Source organism: Telopea speciosissima, chromosome 4 (genome assembly GCF_018873765.1).
Source record: "Telopea speciosissima isolate NSW1024214 ecotype Mountain lineage chromosome 4, Tspe_v1, whole genome shotgun sequence".
Lineage (NCBI taxonomy): Eukaryota > Viridiplantae > Streptophyta > Magnoliopsida > Proteales > Proteaceae > Telopea > Telopea speciosissima.
Window position 1 is genome coordinate 53,251,674 of NC_057919.1, and position 12,079 is coordinate 53,263,752.

The 12,079-nt window shown below is 45.5% G+C and overlaps 1 protein-coding gene across 2 annotated transcripts in view; it reads left to right on the forward strand.

Moving 5' to 3' along the window:
* LOC122658439 (selenium-binding protein 2-like) overlaps window positions 1–12,079 on the forward strand; it is a 50,297-nt gene that overhangs the window by 17,663 nt on the left and 20,555 nt on the right. For both annotated transcript variants that reach the window (XM_043853405.1, XM_043853404.1), the window contains one exon: window positions 376–600. In XM_043853405.1, coding sequence (XP_043709340.1) covers window positions 376–600 — 225 coding nt within the window. The remainder of the gene's footprint in view (window positions 1–375; window positions 601–12,079) is intronic.

Below are 12,079 nucleotides of genomic sequence, written 5' to 3' on the forward strand. Positions count from 1 at the left end.
AAGAGAAATTCTTGTTCATTCTTATGTATCTCCAGTATGGTAAAAAAATCTTCAAGTTTTGATCAGAATTCAAACGCCAAAAGCAGCTCTGTCATGGCTGGTCAATCTATAAAAGCAACTTGTTCCAATCATATATTAGATGTAGATATTCTGCAACATCATATTTTCTGCCCCACTTGCACTCTAAGTTGTGAAGGCATATTAGCATATACTTTTAATATGGCTTTCTGCTTAACCAGTCATCTCTTTGTTCCTGATCCCCATTGTACACCTGAAGTCCTTCAATACTCTGCTATTGGTTTTGTGGTTTATTTTTGAAATTTCTCTATAATCTTCAGTGACTTTTGAACATTGCATATCAATTCTTTTTTCCAGTTCAGGTCGCATATATGCAATTGACACGAAGAATCAAAGGGCTCCATCTTTGCATAAAGTGGTTGAGCCTGAAGAGATTGTGACAAAGACTGGATTAGCATATCCCCACACTTCCCATTGCCTTGCATCTGGTGATATCATGTTGTCTTGCCTTGGAGATAAAGATGGAAATGCCGAAGGGAATGGGTTTCTTCTTCTTGACTCTGACTTCAATGTGAAGGGAAGGTAATATGCTCTGTACGGTTTAATTATGTGCCATTCAACTGTATTTGACATGTTTGTGATTGATAGGTTAAGATTACATGTGGTTCTGATGGATCCTACTTTTTGATTTGGTTTGAGGTTTGAGGTCTTATAAGATTAGGTTTACTCTACTTTTACGTTCTGCTCTACCCTTGTGATTGTGTTGGTGGGATCATCAGATCTCTGAGGTATTATTCTAGAGTTCAGTCTGTTTTCTGAGCAAGTCTCAGTTCTTATTGACTAGGTTTTTTCTATTTGAAATAAGGACAAATTTTCTGAATTTATATCAAATAACTATGAAACTGTTCTCCAAAATGTAATCCTGTTTATGATTTTCTTTTCCATTTAATGTGCTGATCATTGCTGCATCCATTAAGGGAAAGAATGGGGTGTAAATTGACTACATGGAGAGAGAAAAAATCTATGCGACCATATTGTTGTGTGAAATAAGAGTTCTCCTCCCCCCTAATGTAATCTTATTTCAAGATGGGAAAACAGTACAAGATGTATAGTTCAACAAGGGCCATATCCCAAAACCCTAGAGGAACTAAGCCAGGGGTGTTGGGAGCCAAAAACAACGTAAGCCTGTCAACACTCCCCTGGGTAGTTCAATTAATGTATTTGTGTGTGCATGTAGGATGACAGTAGGGTTTTTTTTTTCAGTATTGAGTTCAGAAAAACTGAGCCTGAACTGACCCACAAAGGGGGTGTGGTGGGTCAGGGACAAGAGTGATGTTGGGTTTAAATGCTTGAGGTTCCTTATACAAGTCATATTCTGCCATAAACTAACCTGATCTGGAACCACATTTGTTTCATCCAGAGCAAATGCAACCCAAACCTAAACCTGGATAGGCCTCATTAAGGGTGCGGTGGGGTAGGTAGTCCTACTAATCTTCCTACTGCCAATTCTCTATTTGAAGAGATGGTAGAAGTAGCAAGTGCTGTAAAAAATTTAACTCTGCTCCCAGTCTTGGGTCAGTGCTCAGGAGAAATTGCATTCTAAAGTAATCCTTTTCAGGATCCCTATGCCAAGGAGGTCCAAGATGATCATATCACCTTTCCTAATAAAGTAATGTTGCAATTTTTTTTTTGTTTTGTTTTAGTTTCAAACAAAGCACTTGATAAGGTGCCTTGGATACACCCATCTCCACCTTGGGGCGGTAAAGATTACCATCACCTTCCATGGTCGAAAAGGACTCCCTGTAGCCATGAGGCTTAATCTTCTTGACACCCGTTTCAAGAATTTCCCTCACGCTACCATCACTGATGTCCAGACCACCCTGAATGATGGAACTGTGTTCTACACAGTATACCCCAACTACAATGTCTCCCTATTAGATCCTAACCTCCCAGATGCCTGGCAGTTCCTTGTCCAGCTCACAGGTGCTCCTAAAAAAGAGTCCGCTATAGCAGCAACCCTTCACTATCAGATCTGCTACCGGCTCCAGAACCATGCGATGAATCTCAACACAGGCTATTCTCGTAATGATTCAGCCCTGTTTGTTCAGATCGATGATAACAGGATATCTACCATCACTCATGTACCCCGTCAAATCAGTCGTGCAGAGTTGGTCAAGTTGATTCCTGAATCATGGATCACTGCTTATTAATCCACTCATGCTGCTCCTGCTACTCCTCCAATCACCTCTACAAATCCTGTGTATGCCAGGATGGATGGTGGCAAGACTATGGTCACCTATCCTAGACTAGCTGATTTCTGCACCGCTGTACCTATTTACCCTCAAGATCGAGCGGTTACCCCATGTTCCTATTGAAGCTTTTGATAGTACCAGCGCACCTATCTACCAATTCTCTGGACCAACCGGTCATACTTGTTTTGACATCTGCAACTGTTCTGACTACAATCATTCTGACGATGAAGCTGACTTTCCAACATCAAGAAAGTCTAAGAAAAAGAGGAGTAAAGGCCCTGACCCTCTCTGGCAAAGGTACCAAGCAGGCTGTCCTAATGTTGGTCCTTTAGGAGAAGATAGAGACCGTTACCAGTTCATCATTGATTACGGGACAAGCAAACCCTGCTCATTAGGGTGTTGCTCCCCTGATCCTCCAGAAGAGCCGCCTTTTCAAGCACCGGCTCCCCCTACGTGCAAGCCTCAACTGTGGAGTTGGCTGGCATCTGCCCCAGATTATCAACAATACTGGGAGGAGTGGCTTTCATGGCTGCGACGGTCCGAGTCTTCATAATCAGCTGTAGGAGGAAAATTCTTGTTGATACTATCGGAGTCGGAAGCTATGAAGCAGGGGATGGCTTGCTGGACCTGTTGTTGCCAAAGCATCATTGGTGGAGATGCTGGTGGAGATGGCGGTGCCGGAGGGGGGTCCGGTTTGCACTGAGGAGTAGGTGGTTCCTGAAAAGGCGGCGGCGGGGCCGGAGGGGATCAACAGCTCAGAGAACAGGGCTTGCCAGAGCCGTAGTCTACAATGAACTGGTAACGGCCTCTGTCTTCACCTAAAGGGCCAACGTTAGGGCAACCAGCCTGATACCGGAGCCATAAAGGGTCAGGGCCTTTCTGCTTCTTCTTCTTCTTAGGAGCCGGAGGAGGCTCAGGTTCGTCGTCTGCGTGATCACAGTCGGGGCAATCATAGATGTCGAACCAGGTATGGCCAGTTGGGCCAGTAAACTGATAGATCGGGGCACCATCACTGTCAAAAGCTTCGATGGGAACATGTGGCAGCCGCTCTAGTAGACCTGTTGGGTAGATCGGGATGGCTGTACAGAAATCGGTTGGCCTGGGGTATGTGACCATAGTTCGTCCATCGTTAAGGGGCTGATAGACAGGATTTGTTGCCGTGATGGGTGGTGTTGCAGCAGGGGTGTTATGAGTGGACTTATAAGCAGTGATCCACGATTCAGGGATCAGTTTGATGAGTTCAGCACGGCTGATCTGCCGAGGAACGTGAGTGATCGTGGGGATCCTATCTTCACCGATTTGGACAAAGAGGGCAGAATCATTACTGAAGAAGCCAGTGTTGAGGTTCATTGCATGATTCTGAAGCCTATAACAGATCTAGTTGTGAAGTGTTGCTGCAATCGCTGATTCCTTCTGAGGAGCATCAGTGAGCTGGACAAGAAACTGCCAGGCATCCGGGAGATTAGGATCCTGGAGGGAGACATTATAATTTGGGTAAACTGTGTAAAAGATCGTGCCGTCATTCAGAGTGGTCTGGACGTCGATGATCGTAGCATGCGGGAAGTTGCGGAATCTTGTATCAAGATGATTAAGCCGCATCGCCACCGGAAGTCCTTTACGACCTTGAAAAGTGGTCGTGATTTTAACAGCTCTAAGGTGGAGGTGAGTGTAGCCAAGGCCGATCCATTGTCGGATGAGATCAGGACATATTTCCACCGGGAAATGCTGTTCCTTGCCAGAAGCTGTGATCTGGTTCTGTGAGAACAGAGGTGCTTGGACATACTCCTTGAGACCAGATGTCTTCTTAGGAGAGATGACAGTCCTTAACCTCTTAGTCACTGAAGAGGATGCCTTAGGAAAGACATCATATGGGTTGATAATGGGGAAATTGGTCGGATGGATCTGTTGTTTAGCCGGAGTGTAGCTGAGTTCGTGTAGGTAATCAACTTTGGAGGCATGTGACGTCTTGAGGGTAACACCAGAAGGAGAAGGGGGTTGTAAACTCATTGTTTAAGAGAAAGAGTGTATCCTGTCCGGAAGAGATGCTCGTCGGAAACATCCAGATATGGGTTTTGTATTTGAGAGTTAATACAAATAGAAAAAGGCTTTACTCAGGGCTCAGACTGAAGTAATCCGAGTGTGCCGGGATTTATAGCGGTCAAAGCCTGCAACCCACACCTTGCTCAAGGAACTTTTATCAACCTGAGTTCTGGTAGAAAACCAAAAACTATTTCTAGCAAGCCGTTTTTCTGATGCAGAGGATCCGTCAGGGACGGCAACTGCAGAGCATACTATGGCATGGAAAATAAACGTAACACCATATCAAAGGATGAAGACAAAGAGCAGAGCTCCGAAGGACAAAATACACAAGAGAAGTGCTTAGCCAAACATGGCTCTGATACCAAATATCAGAGATTGGGAAGCTTTCATTTCTAGGATGATAATTACATAGGAGAAGAGCCATATGTATAGGCTTTACAAATCAAACCATTCATAAACTATGGTAACAAAAGCAAACTATGGTTACAAAAAGTAACTAAGATACAGTAAAGTAACACTATTACATTATTACAGCAAGATACAGTAAAGTAACACTATTACATTATTACAACAAACTATGGTAGCATGAAGACTTTTCAGCAAACTGCGGTTACTTTACGACTTTCAATCTGCCTCGGGCCCACTGTCACTTGAGTAAGGAATAAACATATCAAGAGCATGATCGACTTGAAATTCCACGTGTTGTTGCATCAGGTGGTAGATGACAGGGTGTTGAAGTTGATTGTTGACTTCCTAGGCAGTATTGGTGGTCTGAAGGAGACAGGCAGGCAATAAACCGGGGTCGACATTATTGTGGGCGCACATGGTATTCATGAAAACAAACCACTTCTCTTTGGTGGTTTCTGAGTCATCACAATGGGTGAAGAGATCTGTTTGGCTGGTGTTATGGAGAAAGAAGATAGGGTCATAGGCCATAAGATGATGTTCGAGGACAGGTGGAGTGACAAGATCATGATGGATGAAGTCAGGGGGACGGTGAAAGACGTACGTGACGAAAGGATGATCGTTACTTGGAAGGGCTTGAAGCATGGCAATCCATTGGGTAACTGGGGCGAAGAGACGGAGGAAACGGGCTAGGCATTGAGGACGCTGGAGGCGGAAATAATAGTTTTCGGAAGGATTGGTAAAGACGGTAGAGACTGAGCGGAGGTAATGAAGAAGGGTGTGACGGCTAAAGGTAATAGCAATCCAGTGGACTGCTAAAAGGTGCCAAAAAAATACAACACATTCGTTGTCAAATAAGGCAGGATTAATGGCAAAAGGTGTGAGGAAGGGGTAATCCGGATGACACACAACCCAGTCATATTGGAGACCATTTTTGTGAATAATGGTAGTGAGGACTGGCTGGTAAGTGGAGATACTGTTGGCTTGTAAAGCTCTAAGGGAGATTTCACACAGTAATGGAGGAGGGAGAGCTGGGAGTAAAGAGATAAGAGGGTCAACTGGTGGAGGGGCAGAGGATGAAGAGGCGTCAGGGGTTAAAGGCATGCATAGGACAGGGATAGAGGAAGAAACAGGGGATTTGGTCCTTGAGAGAAAATCTGCCAAGACATTATCTTTACCCTTGATATGTTTGACCTTGAAGGACCACTGGGAGAACCATTGAGCCCATCGCAAGAGTTGAGACTCTGGAAGGTGCTTCTGTTTGAACTGCAGCATTCTTGGGAAAGAGGTCATATCCATCTCTACTTGGAAAGTATGGCCGATGAGGAAGAACTGGAATTTTTCTATACCTCGACGAACTGCAAGAATTTCCTTGAACGTGGAGTGGTAATGTTGTTCAGAAGGTTTGAATGCACCACTACGATATCCACAAATTCGGCGCGACTTATCTGAGGCTTCTTCGAGGAGAACTGCACCCCATTGAGTGTCACTTGCGTCGGACTGGAGAATTCAGAGACCTGTAGAAGGGATTTGCAAAGTAGGGAGAGCTTGGGCTAGCTGTTTGAGAGCCTGAATAGCTCTGGTGTGAACCTGAGACCACTGAGGTGGGTCTTTCTTAAGAAGTCGGTGAAAATGACTAGTGAACTGAATCTGCTTAGGAAGAAACTCTGTCATGTAGTTCACAATACCAAGAAACTGCTGGAGCTGTTGTCTTGTAAGAGGACCATCAGAGAACTCAAGAAGAGACCGTCCGATATGGGGCTGAAGTTGGAAACTACCATTGGTGATGGTGACACCAAGGAAGTTCACGATCTGAACCGCAATTTCCATTTTAGTCGGAGAGAGCATGACGGCCGTTTTGCATAGTTCTTGAAAGGAACTTCGGAGGAGCTTGGAATGGTCTTCTTCATTTTCAGAGAAGAGGAGGATGTCATCAATGTAGATGAGAGCCTGGTCCTGAATGGATTCATAGACTTGGAGCATTGCCTGTTGGAATAATGAAGGAGCAACCTTAAGTCCGAAAGGTAAAACTGTCCATTGGAAATGGTGACCAGGGATGCAGAAACTTGTCTTGGCTCGATCATCTGGATGGATGCCAAGTTGCCAAAATCTAGCCTTTAAGTCAAACTTGCTAAAGAAAGTAGCTTTGGAGAGCTGGAGCAGGAGAGCAGGACGAGTTGGCAGAGGGAACTTATCATCAGCCAGAAAGGCGTTGAGAGGTTGATAATTGATAACCAACCTAAGTTTTCCTCGCGTTTGCTCAGCTCGCTTGTTGACGTAGAAGGCTTCACATGCCCAAGGGGAAGATGTCTTCTCTATAAGATTTTGGGCTTGCAGGAGGGTGACTTCTTATCGAGCACTAGCAAGATGCTCTTGCTTCATGCCAGAATGGCTTGCCTTGGTTGGATTAGCATCCTCATTTTTCTTAAAGGGGAGCCGGATGAAGAACTTGGGATTCTGCCACAGGGGGTGGTCACACTTTGTGAGAAACTCAGTGTGAGACTCAGCATTGCATTGTGAGAGAAGTTGCTGCTTGATATATGCAAGAGGAGATGTTAGTAGCAATTTCGAGACATTGGTCCAGGGTAGAAAGTGTTTCTTATGGCTGAGACCATGAATACTCCAACGGAGATGGGGGAGACGACAAAGGAGGTCAAAACCTATTAGGGCATCACGACCTGGGAGGGATGAACCTAAAACAGTATGACTAAGGGTAAGGGAAGGAAAAACCTTAAAACGGACTGGGCTTTTAGAGATGAGGTCCACCGAAAAAGTCTTTCCGTCAGCAGCAGTGAAATACTGCTTGTGGGGTTTCCAATACCAAGAAGGTATAACATGAGGGGCTAGAATTGTCATTGAACATCCAGTGTCAAAGTATCCAATTACTTTGACAGGGCGGTCCCATGTGGTGGCAGAAATGTACAAAGGGGCCGGAGGTAAGGGTATTTTGGTCACTGCCAAAAGTAGCTGGGTGAGAGGTTGAGAGAGAGGAAGGACTGGAGGGTCCTGGGAGATGACTGGGTAGATGGGGTCAAATCCATCGGACTCATCGGAAGAGCTATCACAGAAGTCATCCCAATTTTCTAGAGCAAAGAGCAGATTCGGGGAGAAATCGTCATCTATGGAGTAGAGAGATTCGATGTCGGCATCTGGCTCATCTTGGATGGAGAATTGGGTGAGCATGTGCATGAGCTTAGCTTTCTTTGTCTTGTCAGGGCAGTCCTTGGCAAAGTGACCAGTCTTGCCACAAGCATAACACTTAGTAGAAGTTTTATTACAAAACTTCTTTCGTTTGAAGTACTTGTATTTTTGAGGATGTTGCTGCTTGTGCCGTTGCTTGAAACGGTTGGACTTGGACCGGTGAGACTTGAATGGAGGCTTCTGATCCTGAGATCGAAACTTGGAGAAGTGTGATTTCTTCTTTGGGGGACAAGAGCAGGAGCAGTTTGACTCCTTGCATTTAATCTTGAGATAAGATGTATCGCAAGCATCAGTGATTTTGTGGGTAGTCTTTTCCCATCGTTTGAAGAACTGCTGTTGGTTACACAGTTTCTGGAGAGCACTCAGAATTTCCTGGTAGAGGCGGCCAACTGGGGCCTGGTCACTGTGAAGACCAAGCTGCTGCAAGGCTTTTAGGGCATCTTTTCCCAATGGTTCCGGGAAAGAATTGAGGAAGACTTGCTTCATATTGGGATCATCCAGACCTCCAAGGATGTAGAAGCGGTTAAGCATTCTACTGTAGTGCTTTGCTAGGTCAGCCTTTTGGAAGGAACAACACTTCATTTGAAAATATTCCTCTCTGACCTTGATGCGATTGTTTTCAATAGGACCAATCATCTCATTGTAGAGCTGGGCAATGAAAACATCGATCGGGACATGTGTCCACTGAAGTTGCCGATAACCACCAAGGGCCATGAACCATTCTCGCAGGGTACCATGAGTACAGGCGAGGAACTTGGTAAGAACAGTGTTATCTGTGGAACCTTCCTGTAACAGTTCTGCAATGAGCCAAGCATGGAACTCAGAAATTCTTTTAGGTCATTTGTGGAATGGAAGTCCATCAAAGATGAGCAGCTGCTTAGGATCCTGGTTTGCAAAAGGTTGTGGCCGGGGAGGCTGTTGGTGCTGGTGCTGCTGCCGAGTCGGACCAGTGGATCCATGGTCACTGTCACTGTGGACCAGAGGTTCGGTAACACCTTCAGTAGGATTTGAGGTTGGCGGAGCTTCAGTCCTGGGGGGATTTGTCTGAAAGACTGGGAGAGGCTCATCAAAGGACTCATCACTGGAAGTGAGAGTAACTGAAGAGGAAACTTTGGACAGAGATAAGACTGGTATAGGGTCGGACATAGTCAGCTGAGTGAGATAGGTGCTCAGGGTATTTGGGTTTTGGGCTGTGGGGACTATGGCATACGCAGATCCTGAAGTGGTTGGCTTGGTCATAGGAGGAACCCAAGGGACAAAACCAGGGGGTCCTTGTGGAGAATGACTCGGGAGTGGCTGGAAGGTAGGCTATGCTGTTGGGGTAGGCGTAGGTGTCAGGTAAGAAGGGTATGAAGGAAGAGAAACAACCGGAGGTGTAGACGGGTGAAATCTTTTTGGCTTTGATGATTTGGCCTTTTGGGCAACAAAGTTCCGCTGTTGTTCTTGTAATTCCTTGAACATGGCAGTGGGGAAGGAGTGTGGAACTGACTGGGTATAATGAGTGGGGGTAGTAAAAGAGTCTGAAAATAATGGGTAATTGTAGGAAGGGAGACTGGTAGGCATGGGAGCCTGGGCATACCTTAGTTGGTCCTCAAGGTGTTTCTTTTCTTTTTCCCAAATAGAGATAAGGACGGAGGCGTAAGAGGAGTCCTTAACAGTGGTTGCAATATGCATTAGTTCCTGATGGAGAGTCTTAATTCGTGTCTTGAGATACCTGATGTCAACTTCGTTTTACTGGAGGGCGAGGGTATGGTGCTCCTGGTAGGAAATCAGTTTGTTGAGATACTGATTCTGAATCAGGGCATTCTCCGGTTGCCAATTGAGTTGAGCCTCAATTGTGGAGTTGGCTGGTATCTGCCCCAGATTATCATTGGCACCTTTTAGCAGTCCACTGGATTGCTATTACCTTTAGCCGTTACACCATTCTGCATTACCTCCGCTCAGTCTCTACCGTCTTCACCAATCCTACAGGAAATTATTATTTCCGCCTCCAGCGTCCTCAATGCCTAGCCCGTTTCCTCCGTCTCTCACCGTCCCCCTGACTTCATCCATCATGATCTTGTCACTCCACCTGTCCTCGAACATCATCTTGTGGCCTATGACCCTATCTTCTTTCTCCATAGCACCAGCCAAGAAGATCTCTTCACCCATCCTGATGACTCAGAAACCACCAAAGAGAAGTGGTCTGTTTTCATGAATACCATGTGCGACCACAATAATGTCGACCCCGGTTTACTGCCTGCCTGTCTCCTTCAAACCACCAATACTGCCTGGGAAGTCAACAATCAACTTCAACACCCTGTCATCCACCACCTGATGCAACAACACGTGGAATTTGAAGTCGATCATGCTCTTGATATGTTTATTCCTTACTCAAGTGGCAGTGGGCCCGAGACAGCTTGAAAGTCTTAAAGTAACCGCAGTTTGCTGAAAAGTCTTCATGCTACCATAGTTTGCTGTAATAATGTAATAGTGTTACTGTACTGTAGCTTAGTTACTTTTTGTAACCATAGTTTGCTTTTGTTACCATAGTTTATGAATGGTTTGATTTGTAAAGCCTATATATATGGCTCTTCTCCTATGTAATTATCATCCTAGAAATGAAAGCTTCCCAATCTCTGATATTTGGTATCAGAGCCATGTTTGGCTAAGCACTTCTCTTGTGTATTTTGTCCTTCGGAGCTCTGCTCTTTGTCTTCATCCTTTGATATGGTGTTACGTTTATTTTTCATGCCATAGTATGCTCTGCAGTTGCCGTCCCTGACGGATCCTCTGCATCAGAAAAACGGCTTGCTAGAAATAGTTTTTGGTTTTCTCCCGGAACTCAGGTTGATAAAAGTTCCTTGAGCAAGGTGTGGGTTGCAGGCTTTGACCGCTATAAATCCCGGCACGCTCGGATTACCTTCAGTCTGAGCCCTGAGTAAGGCCTTTTTCTATTTGTATTAACTCTCAAACATAAAACCCATATCTGGATGTTTCCGACGAGCATCTCTTCCAGACAAGATATACTCTCTCTCTTAAACAATGAGCTTACAACCCCCTTCTCCTTCTGGTGTTACCCTCAAGATGTTACATGCCTCCAAAGTTGATTATCTGTACGAACTCAGCTACACTCCGGCTGAGCAACAGATCCATCCGACCAATTTACCCATTATCAACCCATATGATGTCTTTCCTAAGGCATCCTCTTCAGTGACTAAGAGGTTAAGGACTGTCATCTCTCCTAAGAAGACATCTGGTCTCAAGGAGTATGTCCAAGCACCTCCGTTCTCACAGAACCAGATCACAGCTTCTAGCAAGAAACAGTATTTCCCAGTGGAAATATGTCCTGATCTCATCCGACAATGGATCAGCCTTGGCTACACACACCTCCACCTTGGAGCTGTTAAAATCACGACCACTTTTCATGGTCGTAAAGGACTTCCGGTGGCGATGCGGCTTAATCTTCTTAATACAAGATTCCGCAACTTCCCGCATGCTACTATCACCGACGTCCAGACCACTCTGAATGACGGCACGGTCTTTTACACAGTTTACCCAAATTATAATGTCTCCCTCCAGGATCCTAATCTCCCGGATGCCTGGTAGTTTCTTGTCCAGCTCACTGGTGCTCCTCAGAAGGAATCAGCGATTGCAGCAACACTTCACTACCAGATCTGTTATAGGCTTCAGAATCATGCAACGAACCTCAACAATGGCTTATCCAGTAATGATTCTGCCCTCTTTGTCCAGATCGGTGAAGATAGGATCCCCACGATCACTCCCGTTCCTCGGCAGATCAGCCATGCTGAACTCATCAAATTGATCCCTGAATCGTGGATCACTGCTTATGAGTCCACTCATAACACCCCTGCTGCAACACCACCCATCACGGCAACAAATCCTGTCTATCAGCCCCTTGACGATGGACGAACTATGGTCGTATACCCCAGGCCAGCTGATTTCTGTACAGCCATCCCGATCTACCCAATAGATCTACCAGAGCGGCTGCCACATGTTCCCATCGAAGCTATTGACAGTGATGGTGCCCCGATCTATCAGTTTTCTGGCCCAACTGGCCATACCTGGTTCAACATCTGTGATTGCCCCGACTGTGATCACGCAGACGATGAACCTGAGCCTCCTCCGGGTCCTAAGAAGAAGAAGAAGAAAGGCCCTGACCC